The following is an 18,284-nucleotide window of genomic DNA, read 5'->3' as shown; positions in this document are numbered from 1 at the left end:
GTATTTTGAGATTAATTAAAAGAGAATTAGGGAATTTCTGGCCCAAATGAGAGAACAACATTCTTCCTCCTCTTTCTTGCTAGTTCCTTGTATTCTCTCTTCTCCTAATTATCAAACTCTTTATGGTATAACAGTAGGATTGATCCAAAGACGATAATATCTTCATATCTGTTCTGCATTCCCAGAAGAACTCTCTACTCAGATTTTGGAATTTTTGCAAAGTCGCAAGTTTAATTGCCCCAGGTCAGTAATCTGTATGTTTTCCAAAAAAAAATTATGCCACCAACTGGTTGGTTGGGGTTATTGTTTGAATTGATTGTGCTCAGAAGTGAGCTTTGTGAAAGAGATAAGGGTTGTCTCGATTGGATGTTGAAAGGAGAGGTTGAAGTAACATTCTCAGTGTTTGTGGGAAAAATCATAACTCTGCATTCCGATAATTGATCAATCAATGAGAAAGGATTGATAGATCATTCTGTCTTCTAGAGGGTGTTTGTCCAGGCGATTGATCAGATAGAAGTCGGTTGATGTCTGTTCTCTTCTAGCTCAGTGGAGGTGATGTCTATTAGCCAAATTTGGACACTGAGTAACCTAGAGTTATAACTAGTATAGGACACGAGTAATCTAATATTTTATGCCAGAACAAAATATATTAACGTAAATATTGAAGAACAAAAAGTCTTACATGAATCTGACAGAACAATAATTAATATGACAATCTTACAGGAGCCGTATGAGGTGAAGTCTTATAGAAATGTTTCTATTTAGAAGAGTTTTAGTAACTTTATTCTTCTATTTATGTTAAACCCAACACTAAAATAGAAAATCATCCACTGTAAAGAAAGTAAAACACATAAATTAAAGCATATTTGGGGAGAATAATGAAGTTTTGGTTCAGAACACTGAACTGGAGAAGTTAGTCTCTGCAGGAAAGTCGGAGGTTTCAGGAAAAAAAAAAAACCGTTGTGAGAGGTGTTGTAGAGGGATCCTGCTCTTCTACTTCTCATTTTGTTATTCCTCCTGATACGAGCAAATAGGAGCAAAGGATGAAGATTGAGAGAGGTCTGCAGATTGCTACGCCCTATTCCTCTTCCTTTTCGCCATTGAATCTCTTTCAGAATCCAGACTCAATTTTTTTGCACTGGAAATTACATCTATTAACCACTCTTGCGACTGTAATCTAAATCTCTCATGCCGATGGTGCTTCAGTGTCGCTGAGTACGAGATGGGACACCCATGCCGTTCATCCGAATTACAACTCCAAGAGCGCATCTGTGCCAATAAGAAAATGTAAGAACAATATGGTACAAAAATTTTCTTAGTTACATTTTTTTAATCTATATGCCATTTTTAGGGACAAGAAAATTTTACTTTTAATTCTCTTCATTTCTCTTTTCTTCTGGTTTTTTCTATCAAGATACGTGCAAGAAAAGCAATTCAAGATAAAAAAAAAAATTTAAAAATATAGTTAAAAATTAATTTTCTCATCATTTTAGTTTGTTCTCTTAGGAAAAAAACTGTGCAAGAACCGAGCCGAGTTTGAATCACAGACGAGTCGGCCCAGCTCAGTGCCAGAAAACAGCAATCTGCACATGGGGATTTATTGATGAGGCTCCCACACACTCAAGAATCAACTAGCGAACCATCAGATGAAAACAACATCACAAGAAGCCACCTAGTACAATAATGCTCCTCAAGTACTAAACACCGTCTCTTCATCTCCCAAGAACTTCCCAAACCTCTTCATCTCTCAAAAACTTCCAAACACGACGATTCAGCTTTACACAAGACAAACGCGTTGGTTTAAAGACAATAAGCCTTTCCCAACAGAACATAAATGAACACACAAATGGACACAAGCATGTAGATAACTTACCGAGTGTTAACTAACCAGCTTCAAGGGTTGTATCTACGCATACTCATATAAAACATTAGAAGCACACACAAGCTTTTGTTTTGTAGTTGTCAAAATTGAGGGGCCTTCTACTCACAAACAAGTTCTAAAATTTTCTTAATAACTTGAGGACTGCTTACATCCATAGAATATGTAATGTAGAAGACCTTGTTAAATTTTGTAGGCTCCCTTCTCTGCTATCCTATGAGACTAACTGCAAATATGAAATGACTGAACACAAGGAAGAATGACCATATTCAAATATAATATTTAATGACAATGTTTCCATTGAGAAGAATTATACTAATGTCAAGCCTGTTGGGTTGGTTATATATCAAATGGGCAGGTCCACCCTAAACTATGAGGCTATTGGTCCTCTTTTCTTTACTTTTTAGAAGCAAGACAAAGGATCCACTAAAAAAATGGATATATACGGAGAATTGTTTGTATTGTACCCTAAAGATTTTTAGCTTCATTGGAATGCCCTAGCACTCCTTTCTTTCCACAATGTCAAAAGACAGCAGCTATGGATAACTTCCATCATGCCTGACCTGCTTTGAAATGGACCAGAAATGCTCACGTTAATGAATTTCTGAGATGCAATGGCGTAAGCAACTGGATATAGCATTGGCTGTAATAGCATTTTAGAAGAGTGATTAGCAGTTTCTCCAACCTGATTTGCAGAGCGAGCTCACTATAGCTTGCCCCCTCTTACTTAGTTCATCACATATTCTTCTGCAATGCTGTTGATCATATGAAATGGAGAAATTTTGCTGGTTTCATAAGCCTCCAAGAAGCCAATTTGGACTTTTCCAATGGTTGCCCAGGTGATAAGAAGCTGTGAAAGGAAGCTGTCCAATACTGACCAAGGTCTCAGCATTCAAAATGGCTTCATGTCTCCTTGACCCTTGACAAACACCCAATCTAGGAGTTGCAACAACCCAACAAGTTCCTCAGTTTCCTCATCATCAAGGGTCTTCTGAAATTAAGATTCCAGTCTGCTGAAGGCAATGAACCATTCTCTTGAACTGTAATGCGCTAATTTACAGCAAGACTGAAAATCTTGGATATTGATGGGAAAGAGGTCATTTGCCCATTCCATGTATCAGTTCAAACCTTCATAGGAGTCGCATTTTTTAACTTCAAATCAGAGATAAGGCACAAACAGATGTTCATGTAAAAAGATGCAAAATAGGTGAAGAAAGGAGGAAGAAAGAAGAAAGAAGAAAGAGCATGAGAGAAGAGCAGAGTGCGTTGAGCACTTGATAGGGGAAAAATCGACCCCATTCCCTTTTTTATTCGTCACTAAATTAACTTGATGTCTATTTACAAAACTAGCCCTCATAACTAGAAACTCTCTAACTACACATCAAAATAACATCTAATTTGGATCACAGACTTCTATCAAAAACTTAATTTTGCTGACACTCCTACAAACTAACATAAAATGCATAAAATGACCAAATAACCCTTAGAACACTCTTCCTCAAACTAGAGCATATATGTCGAGAAAGCCCAACTTGTTAGAAAAAATGCTAAAATCACGCTTATCCAAAGCTTTGGTAAAGATATCACCACGTAAGTCTCTTGACCATACATAGGGAGTAGCAACTTCCTTCCTCATCATTGCATCTCGAATGAAGTGACAATAAATCTCTATATATTTAGTCCACTTGTAGAACACGAATGGTTGCAATGAAAATAGTCACCCGGTTATCAATGTATGTGGTCATGGGTTATGTAACATGCAGGTTCAACTCCTAGAGAACAGATTCAACCCACATCAGTTCACTTATTGAGAGGGTCATAGTTTTGTACTCTACTTTTGCACTTTAGCGAGCCACTATATTTTGATTCTTGCTCTTCTAGCTAATTAAATTTTCACCTACAAATACACAATACTCAATGGTAGACTTTCAATTCAACTCAGACCCCACATAATCCACGTCTAAAAACAACCTTTATCGAAAAAGACTACAAGGCTCAAAAAAACAATCCTTGCCCAAAAAATCCTTTTTAAATACTACAAGATCCTCTAAGCAACTTTTGAATGTACTTTACGCGGACACTCCAAGAATTAAAGCAGCACACTAACAGTCAACAATATAGCAGGATGTGTAACTATAGTATAAATTAACTTCCCAACCAACCTCCAATACATTTTTTTATCTCTAAGTTCATCATTGTCCTCATATGAGATCATTACAAACCTCCATTGATGTCTCCATAGGTTTAGCTCCTAGCAGACCATACTCCTGTAGCGTATATGTAACATACTTCCTTTGGGTTAAAAGAATTTCTGCCTTAATCCCAAGCAAATTCTATCCCAAGGAAGTATTTGAGCAAACACAAATCTTTGATTTGAAAATGCTTAGCCAAATGTTCCATCACTTTTTCAATTCCCTCTTGTCGTTTCCCAAAAAAAAATAATGCCATCTATATACACAAGAAACACTACAACTGCATATTGTCTTTTCATAACAAAATAATGAGTGGACACAATGACTTCAAGTAAAACCAAAAGATATTACTACCTGGCTGAACTTATCAAACCATGCTCTAAGACTCTACGTGAGTCCATAAATTCTTCTTTAATTTGTACACTTTCCCATTCTCCCTCAAAGCAATATACCCAGGAAGTTGCTCCATATACACATCTTCTTCTAGATTACCATACAAAAAGGTATTCTTGATATCCAGCTGAAACAAGGGTCTTCCCCAATTCACTGCTACAGATACAAGAATTTTACCTAAGGTCAATCTAGCTACAAGAGAGTCCCAAACACATCTATGCCATAAGTTTGAGTATACCCCTTTGTTACCAGTATTGCTTTATACCTGTCAATGGAGCCACCAGCTTCATATTTCACAGTATATACCCCCACAATTGTAGCATGATCACAAAATATCCATGTACCATGATCACTTCAAGCCTCCACTTCAACATCTATAGCTTGCTTGCACTGAAAAGGGGATATTACAAGAAGAAAAGGAATAGTGCAAACTTTTTGTGACGACTAGAAAGAGAATCAAATGAGACAAATTAGATAAAGAGAATGTCTAGTTGACATTTGACACATTTTCTAAGAGCAATGGGAAGATTTAAATTACATACCTCAGAAGCCGAAGACAAAGAGGGTTCAGGCACAGGTGGGAGAAAGAGAACTTTTCTTGGTATCTTAAAAGACTTTTGTCTTTGATAAACCTGTTGTGGCTTTTGTGCTGCAATGATGGACTTGTAACTAGGAACATCCTCCACATAACTAAGATACCTATATCAACAAGACATGGTGTGGACACCTTGTTTGACCAAGAAAAGAATGGAACATCTTCAAAGAATGTTACATCAACTGATATAAATGTTTTTCTTGTGAAAGGACAATTACATTTATATCCCTTTAGTGTATGATAATAAACAAGAAACACCATTAAACAACTCAATCAGACAATTTATCAACTAAAAAACCAAACACGTTCATAAAGCACACGCACCCAAAGGTATGGGGATAGAGGGAAAATAGAGCAGCTTTAGGATTCCATATCTGGAGAGGAATTTTTTGTCCAAGTATAGATAAAAGCATCCTATTTATTAGAAGGCACGCATTAAGCTTTTATCTACTACTCGGCGGCTCACTCTCCTCAAGTCTTGTTTAGCAAGACTGTCAAACTATTTATTATCATTCATGCACTGTCCGGCCTCCGTTTGCAACAGGATTGACTCCATCTATCGACGTTTTCTCTGGAGGGGATCAGAGGACACCTTCAGATATCATTTGGTGAGTTGGAAGGATATTTGCATGCCCCAAAATCGGGGTGGTTTAAGCATTCGGCCTACGAAGGAGATGAACAATGCCCTTTTGCTCAAATGGATCTGGAACTTCAACATCAAGCATAACAGCCTATGGGGTGATATGGACAGGTTCTATCTTTAACCTCCAGGTGCCTTGTGGAGGGAAGATAGTGCTACTCGGCTCCTATCCCCGATATGGAAATCAACTCAAAAACTCCTCCCAATATTCAGAGATGCAACTTCCTTTCACACAGGCAATGGAAGGACCCTCCTCTTTTGGTCGGATGAATGGTGCGGCCCCCACCCCCTCTCTGAGGATTTCCCGGGGCTCTCTAGGGTGACGAGGGACCTCTCTTGCTCAGTGGCTGATTCTTGGAGAGATCGCTCATGGAGTCTTACGTTTCGTCGAGGATTAAATGATGAGGAAACTACGGTTTTTTGCTCTCTCCTCTCCAGACTCAGCAGCACTACTATTCGTGAGCATGTTGTTGATAAACTGACATGGAAGCCCAGTATTAATGGCCGATTCACAGTTGCATCCGCCTACTCTCACATTAGAAAACAAGATTACAGCATGCATGAGAACAAGGCAAACCTACAATGGAAGCTCTCAACGCCTAATAAAATCAAATTCTTCGTGTGGACGGCCATCAGGGAACAGATTCTCACCTCTGACAACCTCCATAAAAGAGGTTACACCGCCCCAATCGCACTTGTCCCCTTTGTGGTGTGTGCGACGAGATAGTCCAGCATGTTCTCTTCCATAGCAACTTTTCATGGCAAGTCTGGATGAAGACATTTCAGAAGATTGGTCTCCAAATGGGGCTACATCAAGACCTTTTTGGCACCTTTGAGATGGTTATGGGGATACACCTTCCTAAGTTGGGCAAGATAATTCTCTTGGCATGCCTTGCACATGTCCCATGGTGTATATGGCTAGAGCGAAACAACCGGAGATTCAACTCCAAGGCTAGCAACCGGGATAATATAGCTTCTCAGGCAGTGGGCCTTATCTCGAGCTGGCTACATTCTAGGAAGGAGTTTGTTTCTCTATCGGGCGTCTCCCTTCGAGAAAATTGGGGTTTGATAGAGCACATGGTCGAATTCGGTTATGGCCACTTGGGATCCTCCCCCCTACGACTGCATCAAACTCAATTTTGATGGTAGTGCTTTAGGCTATCCTGGGCTGGCTGAAGAAGGTGGTGTTTTCAGAGACAGCAGTGGAGACCATTTCTATCCTATGCAGGGCCGATGGTTATTGCTAATTCAAATACTGCTGAAATGAGTACTCTTCTATTCGGCCTCCAAATCTTTAAAGAGCGGCTCCATGGCAAGCTAATTATCGAAGGTGACTCAAAGATTGTCATCAGCTGGTGTTCAAAAGAAAGCTCCCCTCCTTGGCGGCACTAGCCAATCACTGATTGTATTGTTGACATTGTGTCATCCATGCATTGTAATTGGAACCTCGTTCCTAGATTAGTCAATTCTTTGGCTGATAAATTGACAAAATTCGGAACCTCCCAGCATTCTCTCATTGTTTGGGAAGGCTTTCTCTCGTGTAATCTGCTCGTTTAAGCTCTCATAATAAAATTCAGCATCATTTCAAAAAAAAAGCACTACATCACCCCAATAAAATTTTAAGAGATGCATATGAAGTAACATAGTAAGAGCAACTTTCAAAAGATGACGATTCTCTCTGCTTCTTCATTTTGTTGTGGAATAAACACACATGAAGATTGGTGAATTATTCCATGACTCTAATTGAAAAAATCAAATTTCTAATTCATAAATTCTAACCCATTATCAATATGAAAAACGCAAAGAGATGCATCAAACAAAGAATTTATGTCATTATAAAAAATCTAAAATACATTGAACACTTCAAACATCTCCTACAGGAGCCATCCATGTACAACGAACGAAATCATAAATAAAGGAAACAAAACACTTGTAACCAAGAACATTGGGAAGTAGACATAGTCTCCATACATCCGAGAGTGGTATCAAAAATATACTACTACTTTCTGTTTCTGTTTAACTTAAAGGAAATGAAGTCTGATGATGTTTTCCAAGTTGACACAACTCATATTGAAACGATAAACTGGATGGTAATTCCAGCAACAATTGAATGAACTTAGTCAAAGAAAGATGACCTAACTGCATATGCCACTTGAAGGGAGATATAGTAGCATGGAGAGATATAGTAGTGTGGACTGTGGAAAAAGCCGTTTGTGATGAGCCTTCTAGGTGATAAAGTCCACCTCTCTCACATCGTGAACAAATCATCCTTCATGGAAAGGGATCTTGAAATACCCAATGAGTAGAATAAAATATAAGTGAACAATTCATAAATTTGTATACACTAAGACTAACTCAAATAATTTTAACCATTCAACTTCTCTGAAATTAGTGTATTTCCCTTCAGAAGTCCCAAACTCTTTTGTGGTAGTAATTAGTGGTAGTAATTATCTCACCAGAATCAATCATAGATGATAAACACAATCAACACCACAATGATAGATATCAAGCATAGATCAATGCCTATGCAGGCAATTTGGGCCCCACTTCAACATTAGGGTTTTGAACAAAAAAAACTCAATCCTAGAACAGCGTACAAATCCAAACTTGATAATACCAATTTGAACCCTAAACCAATTACATTTCCCCAAAAAATTGCTGACATAAGCCTTTTTGTAGTCGACTCGGGCGCTAGACCAAGGATTGGGATCATGTGCACATTTTAATTAGGAAAAATTCCAAGGCACAACCCCCTTAGGACACTTATCAAACATATAACTACTCAATTGGTAATACAAGTCAACAATCCTAGGATTATGGCACAAAAAATATGGAAAAAATTTAACCTTGACTTTCGATCAACAACAAATCCTGAAATCCCATTTTTCAAAGAACTGAGACGTAAGAGAAGAAGAAAAGAGTGTTTACAAGCACTAAATCAGGACTTTATTGCTCTGGTACCATGTTAAAATATGCAAAATAGGTGAAGATGAAAAAAGAAGAAATAGAATGACAAAAGAGTAGAGGGTGTTGTTAAGAGAGGCACTTGATGGGGATAAAAATGGACCATGTTCCCCTTTTTATTCATCACTTAAGTACCTTGATGTCTATTTATGTAACTACCCCCCATACCTCAAAACTCTGTTGGGGGTATAACTCAAGCTACACATCAGAATAACATGTGATATGAACTATAGACTTCTAACAAAACACAATCTTGTTGATACAACTATGGACTACTACAGAATATATAACCAAAATACCCTTACTTGATATTTAAAACTTTAATCAACAGATGATTTGCAAAGATGCGAAGATCTGTATGTGACAAAGTTCGAAGGGAGTCATGAGAAAAGCATAATTATACTTTACACATAAATTCATCCATAGAGTAAATTTTTCAATAGGAAATCTCCATAAACATTTTGCTAACAAAGCTTGATTCAACTGATTGAGTCTTCTCATACAAGTTCTCCTTGTCTTCTTTTGGCAAAACAGCTTCCCAATTCACTAGGAGGTACCGGAATTTATCTGAGACAAGCATCATGGGAATTTTCTCACTAAAACATTGAGCTTGAATAAAGTCCTGCCAAGGGGAATCTGACAAGTATGGCCCATCCAACAAGGGCGAAAAGCTTCCCTTTCTAATTGGCAAAGCACCTCTCTAACTTTTCCACTATGGCGGCCCACAAGAGCTTAGATGGACTTCCGAAGATAAGAGCAGACCGAAGAATGTGAAAGTCAGGCCTAACAATTTGCAATCTAGAACTTCAGTCAATTTTAGCTATATTTATCCCAAAGATCCCAAATTCATTCTAATTAACTTTTGGTCCTAAGATCACTTCAAAAAGGGTGTGCAATGAGTTTAGGACTAGAGATTCCACCTCAATCCCTTTACAAAAGCACATTCTGAGATATTAGCAAATTGCAATAATGGGATTTGGCATGGAACTATTGACCGCCTGAAACCAGTTGCCCAACATTTGGGATCCAAGTTAAAAAAGAACCAAAAAGTTTCTCCAACCACATTGAGTAGAAGCGTGCAAAGGAGGTCCCCCTGCCTTAACCTTTAACAAAGCCATTGATTCAGATTGATACAAAATATATACAACTTGAGATCCAATCTCTCCATTATCTTTCTAACAATGGGACCTTCAAAGAGTGAAAAACTTAACTGTGGGCACCGTTACAATACTCTTTTTCTGAATGGCACCACCGCTATACTTCACTCAAGCATCCTTATCCACCTAAAAATAACAAAAAGTACATTTACTCGAAAAAGAAATGTCTGTACTGGATGAAGGACGTGCAGTAAATTGATGAAGAATGAGTTTTCCACAGAACGACACACCACCAGAAGAATTTTCACCTCAAAGCTCAACTAATAAGCTCATTCCAAGTTCTCAATATGACAGGTGCCATAGAGAGAAGCCATAGATTTTTCCATACTTGTAGACCAAGAAAGAATTGTAGAAACAAGTTCGGCAGGGACAGACAAAACCCAAACTTCAAGAGAATGACACCCCAACATCAAAAGTGAAGTTCTTCTCCATGAGCAAGTAGTCTACTGTCCCATGGACATCAAGGCGAATTTTGCCATTTTTGGCTTAAACCTGATATGTGAGAATTTTTCCTTTCACAGCACAGCAGAGAAAATGGGTAGTTTTCAACAGTATTGAAATTTTCTATACAAATGAGCAAGGAGCCCACAAGTGATGCGGGAATGGGAATTGCTTATAATCACTTAAAAGGAGGAACAGTAACCTCTCACACCATTGCAATATGGGCTTATACATAAACAAGAGGGGTACATGAAAATGATTCTTTTTAGCCTATAAGAGAAATTGAACCATCAATCAATAACACATTAAAACCATCTAGCCATATTGCAAGGTGAACTAGAAGTTTATTTCTTTAAAATCAATATGGATTTGATATCCAACTAAGTTAGCCAAACACGATATCTAAATGTGATTAAATGTCACCTCTTCATATTCTATAGTTATCCTTCTCCTATGTGCTCATGGTTAATGTTCATTTCAAAATGCAAACTCTGGTATTTTTATAGATGTTAGAGAAAAGTGGCATTTTTTAAATATTGTAACCTTCAAAAGGGCGAAAAACTTCACCTGCACACACCTTTGTTATACTTCAGTGGAGCATCCTTATCCTTCTAAAATAACAGAAGTACATTTTTACTCAAAAAACAAACTACTTTACTCGATGAAGAATGTGAAACAAATTGATAACATTTCCTTTACCTTCCAAATAACAAACCTAATGCCAACTTCTGCAGCCAAATAGTTTTAAAACTGGCTGGCTTCTTTTAATCTAAGGCATCAGTCATAGGCTTGGAGCTAACACAGGTATTTCTCAAGCCAACAACTGACATAACTTAGTAAGACAACATTCATGTACTTAATATTCAACCAGATTATAAGTAATCACTCCACTGGCTGTCGTATTTACACAAATAAAAGTGACAACCATAAAACAGATTATGCAGCAATGCTAACATAAGGGTAATTTGACAGCAACATACAACAAAAGAATAGATCTTGCAGAATAAGAGTAACAGCGCAATCTTGGAACAGGGGATGTGTACCTCTCAGATTCCGCCAAACAGAGAGATAAAAGAAATCTGATGGAGCATAAAAAATGTTCCATTTGTCATGACATACATGGACAACAGAATCAAGCATTGTTCCTGCAAAAGAAAATAAAAAATGTGTAATAATGTTAAACCAAGAAAATGAACCTCTGCAACATAAAGATCATATGCCATGAAGAATTAATAATCTGAAAGCTTTTATTTCCTATTAAAATATACATATGGTGGGCCTCAAAGAATAATTAAACAATACTAATAAAGCACACAAACAGGAAAAAGCATACTTCATTATGATTAAAAAATCCACAAAATTTACAGAACAGACGCAAGCTAGCCCATATTGAACCATGCAGTTACAACAGTTTACATGAGATAGGCTGGGAATAATGCAACCCTAATTGGAGAGCAACATAGAGACTGGACTCTGGTGTCTAACAAGAATTTGATGGCAGTCAAAACATTCACTGAAGTGCTGCTAAAACAAAATTTTAATACTTTATAGTTAAAACAAACTGCACGGAATTATAGCCATAATACTAAACCAACAACTGAGTGAGCTCGTGCATGAATTAGTCCAACCAAGCTCCTGCTATGGAAGCTAAATGTGCAACCACTTTGAAGAAGAAATATCAAGTAAATCACTGAAGGGGTGAAAACTGTTCTTTCACAAACACAGTTTTCATTGACTTGTGGAATCTGGAAAGGCCAACATTTCATGTAAAAATCCAGTTTTCATTTACTTGTCATGTATTCTATTTGAAAAGCCAAAACTGTGTCAATTTCCCAATGAAAATGATGAAAACCATAATAGCTAGTCAACAGGATGAACAAACAGTCATGACTTAATCAAGAATGGCTTCCCACAGTAAGAAGGCAGCAGCTACAAAGCATAAACTTCATTTGGTCCAAACTGGACTTGACCAATATCCTGAATTCCAAAGTGTCAAGTACTCCACAGAACAAAAATATATTCTAACTACCATATCCTATATAAAAAAATTCACTTTCTTCGTGATGAAGTCAACTTACAATGACAAGATCTTTTTGAACAATACAATCACCGTTTTTTTGAACAATACAATAACACACACTTTTTAAACTAAATGTTTGAGAAGCAAAATGCTAAACTACGTAGCTACATGGGAAACATGCGCTCACTAGCTCATTGAACTTTGTGGATCATGCTGTATTCTTTTCTCTAATTAAGTAAAGAACAGTCACTGCCTACCGTTGAAACAAAAAAATTACAAACGCAAACAAAGAAGAATATAGGCCCGGTTAAGCACAGAGAAAGCCACCATGAGGACTGAACTTCACTAAAATAAATTAGCCAAAAAACAACTGCCCACTGGGGATTTCACTTCATCCACAGATTTCACTCAACCCACACAAACCTAAATGGGAGAGAAGTGAACTACCATGAAAAAGTGCAGATTTCACTTTTCTAGAAGAGTTTCAAGTGAACTAAGGTGGCCTGATGCTATTGCTAATTGCAACTTGCAATTTAATATAAAACATAAAGTGGCCCCCACACTATGCACTCTATTACCACTAGCACAAAAAACTCATTCTAACATGGAAAACATATCACCCTGGAATTCAACTTCAGTTTCTCTGTGAGAAGATCAACTTCAGTTTCTATGTTTCACTTTCCCTGAACACTAAACCCACCATAATCCATCAACCTTCAAAAACATGCATCCCTGTGCATGTGCAACCAATCTGTTTTCACTTTTATCACAAACCTCAGCCATTCTGATATCCAGGAGCTAATGCAATGCTAGTAGAAACAACACCCACGGAAACACCTAATTATAACAGAGGCAAGAAACATTTGTTAAACCAGTTCAGACATCAAGATGAGGTCCCTTGCCCAATATAATTTAAATATTCTCCACCATAACCTTATCTATATATTCAACGACTAAACAGAGAACCGCTCACTGGAGCAAAAGTCTGAAGACAGAGGCTTAACAGTAACATCCCCACCTTTGAAAAGCCACTGAGTCAGCAGTGATTATTTAAAAACAATCATGACCAAGCACTGAAACAGTGAAACTTAGATTTATAGAAGACCAACCCAAGTGCATAAAAAACAAAATGACACACCCATAAAGACCTATAAAATATAAGAAGTTAAAGGTCATAGAGGAAGTCCAGAAACAACAGTAGAGAAAACACTAACTCCAGTAAAGTAATACAATGAAAAATATTCAAGAAGTATCACTTACATGACCTCATCTCACAGTGAAGGCTCCAACCATCAACTTGTCTCGCCAACGACCAGCGGCTCCATCAAATTGCAGGTCAAATTGACAAAAATATTCTCTCTTCACAGCTTTCAACAAATAATGAGCTCCCAAAATACCTATTCTACTAAATGCCACGAACTCGCATTCCTTTGCCCCATCTAGATACTTCACTTATGATTAGATATGGCATTGACGCAACATATCAGATCATGACAACAACTACATTAGAGGCTAAAAAAGCTTCAATATGAATGCCTAGGCATGTTTGTTGAAGATGACTGAAGGTAATTTGAGAACCTTAGGTAGCACAACTAATTTCACTCTTTTTTTAACAGAAATAACTTCTCTCTTGACATCAGCTGGTAGGAGATCCTAAATTAGAGATGATATGATGCCTGTTGTTAGATGTAAATCAAAAAGAAACAGGATCTGAGGTATTACAAATACGATAATGGTAGTATCCATAGCTGGATCAGACAGCTGAAAACAGCATAAACTGAAGTTCTGACACATAACCAACTGAATTCAAAATTCTGGACTCATTGGTGCACAATCAACTAGACTTTTTTGGTAAACGAAGGAGAAAAATGGCATCCAAAAAGTTGCTGAGACCACTATATGAAGGCTCCCAAGATTTTGGCCCTAAAACATGCCAAATCAGTATTAAGTACAGAAGGTATTTCTTTATGACAAAGTTGAAGGTTTGTAGGATCCATTGCCACAATCACGTCCTCGATGTTTGTCTTCTGTTGTTGCAATAACAAAATCTGTTGTGCACAGATTCCTATATGTTATATCTTATTAGCCAGCACAAAGATCCTTCCAAATGTCCCCTATCATCATATAGAATATACAAAAAACCATCATCCAAACTAAGACTTCTTACATGTCTCTACAATCATCTTTCACACGATCCTAAACCCTGTCAAACCCCATGTACTGGAAGCAATGGGAAAACCAGAAGACTGCTTTCAATTCTTGTGGACAAATAGCTGCACCTCTAGGTTGGGTGCAAAATTAGGAGCTTTGACTTATGGGCTAGGAAGGGAAGCTTTATGAACTATCCTAACCAACTCCCATGATTTTTTTTAGCCAACCAAATCCCATGAACTGAAGGAGAAATAAGCCAAAAAATCTATTACACCTAGTATAGTGACACATAAAGCAAGTACCCGGCAACGAACTAAAATTAACATATTGTGGACTGAAAGCAGGGTAAAGGAACATTCAGAGATCATGTAGAATCCAGTTCCATTAACATGATATAAAAACACTATAGAAAAGGAGCTATCTTGAATTAAAATAATAATAACATATGGGCATGGCAATCATAAAATGCCAAAATCTGCAAGGCAGAACATTAAAAACCGTTCTAATGCACAAGACTTGTTTTTCAGAAACACAGTTTCATACATTTTGGCCTCAATGAATGTAGCCACTTTGTTCCAGTCAAAGATCCCAGACCCAGGTGAGCAACACGAGCAGACAACTCTTTCATAATATGCACACATGTCAGTTATCTCCGTCCATGAGCTCTTGGCATGTCATACACTCCCCAGGCATTGTGTGTGGTGCCATACTGAGGGCCAGGATCAGCACCACCTTGCACCTTAGATGTAAAAATGAGAGGTAAAGAATCACATAAATAAGCTTCCAGTATACACATGACTAAACGAAAATGATCTTCATCATAGGAAGAATACATACAGGATTCATGGCATAGCCTACAGAGTATGGATTTGCTGCATATCCTGCATCAGCATTGCTGTAATTTCCACCATAAGCTCCACCTGTGGATCATACAGACTCGAAGTAATGTTAATATTCATATGCATAAAAGCAAAGCACTAGAAAAACCAGGAAAGCAGGTACCACTATCATTTATATTCTCATGATCTGGCTGGGTGAAAAAAGAATCCCCCGCTTTCACCAAAAGAAAATATAAAAATAAAAATAAAATCCCCCTAGGTATTGCTTGTCTTTGGTGAAATCAAGATATTGTAGCTCTGTCTTACAATGGCAGCATACCCAGAGGACTGCAAATAGCATATCTGATACTCTACTAAAGGAGGATCTTGGCTCTCTCTTCTAGTTGGGATTCTTTCCCCCTGTTGTAGCATTGTGGAAGTGATTTTACTCTCTCCATACTATGTAATTAATTTTCTACGCCAAGAAATAAAAGCTACAGAAATTACCATTAAAATAAGCATCCCATAATCAGGTTACTTATATTCTTTTTTTTGAATGTTTATGCATGTCCATTATGTGGAGTTTCATCAGCTAATAACCTACGCATGTGCATGATTTTTATAAACACCTGAACAAGATTCTTTTTTTTGAAATTTCTTAAAACATTATTAAAAAAATTCTCTGTGACTCAGCTCATATGGTTTTAGAAAATTGTATTTATTTACTCCTCAAGCTAGTTAAACATAGTCATGTGAATTTTGCAACATCTAAAAGGAAAATCAAGAAAGAATAGATTAAGCACATCACAGCTATGAGCCTGTATACCTGGATTCCCAGCAGCCGCAGCCGCACGTGCTCTCTTCTCTGCATTTGCAATCTCAGCACGTAGTTTCTCCACTTCCCGTGCCATGGAAATCAAATTCTTTTCCATGGCTTGACCCTGCTCATAATTCTCAGCATGTGCTTTCTTCTCATACTCAATTGCAGCTCTACCCATAAAAATAGTTAGCAGGTTTAGCTATCCATCAAAAAGGACACATATCGCACTAAATTCAAACCAGAATAAATCATCATGGTCATCCCCATGGAAAACAAAATCCACCAAAGAACTATATCTGAAGCATCATATGATATTCTAGTATAGAACCAATATAGTGCCAAAAAGTATGACTACCTTGCACGCTGCAATTCTTGTTTCATGGCATCAATCTCCATCTTCAATGCAGGAGCCTGCTGCAGTTCTGCATTTGCTCTTGTCAAATCCTGTGTGAGGGCCTGAACTTGATTACTGAGATCTTGCCTTGAGGCACTAAGTTTCTGTATATCTGCCCGTACTTGCATGAGCTCAGCTCGGAGGGATTCGGTAGCCTGCAGATCAGCTTCCATTTTAACAGACTTGTCGTATAACTCCCTCAACTGCATGTCCTTCTCCGCATGCATGGAGCCTGCTACATGGGTCATGTGCTGGAGTTCATTTTGAGCAGAAGCAAACTCCTGTTTCAGCGCTACATGGGTGGCAGCCAGCCGCTGATTGTCTACAAGGAGAGCTTGGAGTTCATGGTGTTGGGCAGCAAGGCGCTCTTCAATAAAAGCCGGGTGTGGAGGAAGATGGGCCATATGGGGGAAGGGCGGAGGTGGATCCCGGAGCTCGTCGAGAAGAACATGGTGTGGGAGTGGCTGACCAAAGTGGCCTCTGGCATATGGATGAGGAGGTGGAGCATCAAGGATTGGAGGCAGTAGCCCAGCACCTTTGACCGGGTGCTGATGACCACCACCTCCGCGGTTTCTTCCAGACATCTAGCTACCAACACAATTTACGAATCTATATAAGGACCAAGAAACAGATTCAACCAAGGCAATCTTCGACAACCAAGAAAATAAGCTGCAAAACAAGACTCTTAACAGTAATACTAACGTCATTAAAGCAAAACTAAAGCAATGTCAGAAGATTATGTCTTAAACATTCCTGCAAAAAGTAGAACTACGAACTTAAAAACATGATCAAACATATAAAACTTGTCAGTTGAATAAATCCCAAGAACGCACCAGAAATAACATATCAGCAATCCATGCATATATTTTAAAAAGTTAAGAAACCATCAGTTGAAGAACCCAAAAAGGGATACAAGACCTAAAGCAAAACGACAAGACAGAAACCCTTATCAAGCGAGAGAAACCATTCTGCCAATTTAGGAGGGTCATACCTGAGAGGCTGAGTCACGAACAAAAATTTCAGAAACCAGTCACCTGCGCTGGTAGCTTACTTTCGCGGAGGCCGCAGCATCTACAAAGGCTTAGGGTTTGTTAGCCTTCGACGAGGAAAATGTAATAACAAATTAAAATTAAAACGTATCCCTGCATCAGCGCGATCATGGCTCCCGTGGCAAGTAGGCTAGTTGATCCGACCGTCGATCTTGTGGGCCAGATATTTCTCATTAAGATTCAGGCCAAAATTGATTATTTCCCTGTATCGATGAAGTCTATACTTCATATTTTAGTTATTTTTATTTTCTAAAAATATAATACACACCTAATAAATGATTATTACATATCTTATTTAGTCAGTTTAAAGTTTAAATATAAAATACCCTAAACCCTAGACTTTAAACTCTAAACCTTAAACCCTAAACCCTAAACCTAAACCTTATCTTACATCGAATAAATGATTAACATGACTAGAACTCAAAATACCGCTATCAGTCCAATTATGGATGTTTTTATTTGTATCATTTATAATGGGGTCCACACTTCCACAAGTATTTCCAATAGAACGACCTCTTCATTAAACACAATACCAAAACTGAAATAAATGACTTAAAAATTGTCTCATATATTAATTATTATTATAATGATTACAATAAAATATAAATATTATATCTCATAAAATGCATGTTTGCTGGGTAGGCAGCTATTTTTGGAATGAATCTTTAAGCATGTGGAATGAAATTTGAGGAGCGTGATAAAGTTATGAATGCTGAAAATTTTGTTGTGAATTTGGAAGATATGTAATTTTTGCGTATTTCCTCATTTAAA

General features: G+C 37.7%; 1 protein-coding gene across 4 annotated transcripts; it reads right to left on the bottom strand.

The window, feature by feature from the left end:
- Positions 1-784: 784 nt before the first annotated feature.
- On the bottom strand, positions 785-17,554 carry LOC137952274 (protein FLX-like 1). 4 transcript variants are annotated; one of them, XR_011112207.1, is made up of 7 exons: positions 17,456-17,554; positions 16,426-17,073; positions 16,077-16,240; positions 15,270-15,352; positions 14,976-15,171; positions 11,305-11,406; positions 785-1,269 (listed from the first exon to the last, which is right to left on the bottom strand). XR_011112207.1 is itself a non-coding variant. In XM_068799391.1 (5 exons), exons 2-5 carry the CDS (start codon positions 17,046-17,048, stop codon positions 15,079-15,081), a joined length of 963 nt encoding a protein of 320 aa, XP_068655492.1. In that variant the 5' UTR covers positions 17,049-17,073; positions 17,456-17,554; the 3' UTR covers positions 14,747-15,078. The 4 variants fall into 4 exon arrangements, 3 of the variants coding, with proteins under 3 accessions (XP_068655492.1, XP_068655493.1, XP_068655494.1); XM_068799391.1 differs by lacking the exons at positions 785-1,269; positions 11,305-11,406 and having other exon boundaries at positions 14,747-15,171; XM_068799392.1 differs by lacking the exons at positions 785-1,269; positions 11,305-11,406 and having other exon boundaries at positions 14,747-15,171; positions 16,426-17,052.
- Positions 17,555-18,284: the final 730 nt, after the last annotated feature.

Source organism: Aristolochia californica, unplaced genomic scaffold (assembly GCF_029961685.1).
Source record: "Aristolochia californica isolate CCGP_79_NKW_82.1479 unplaced genomic scaffold, dmAriCali1.0.hap1 SCAF_15, whole genome shotgun sequence".
Lineage (NCBI taxonomy): Eukaryota > Viridiplantae > Streptophyta > Magnoliopsida > Piperales > Aristolochiaceae > Aristolochia > Aristolochia californica.
Note: the sequence above shows the minus strand (reverse complement) of the source record. Positions and strands in the feature narration are given on the sequence as shown.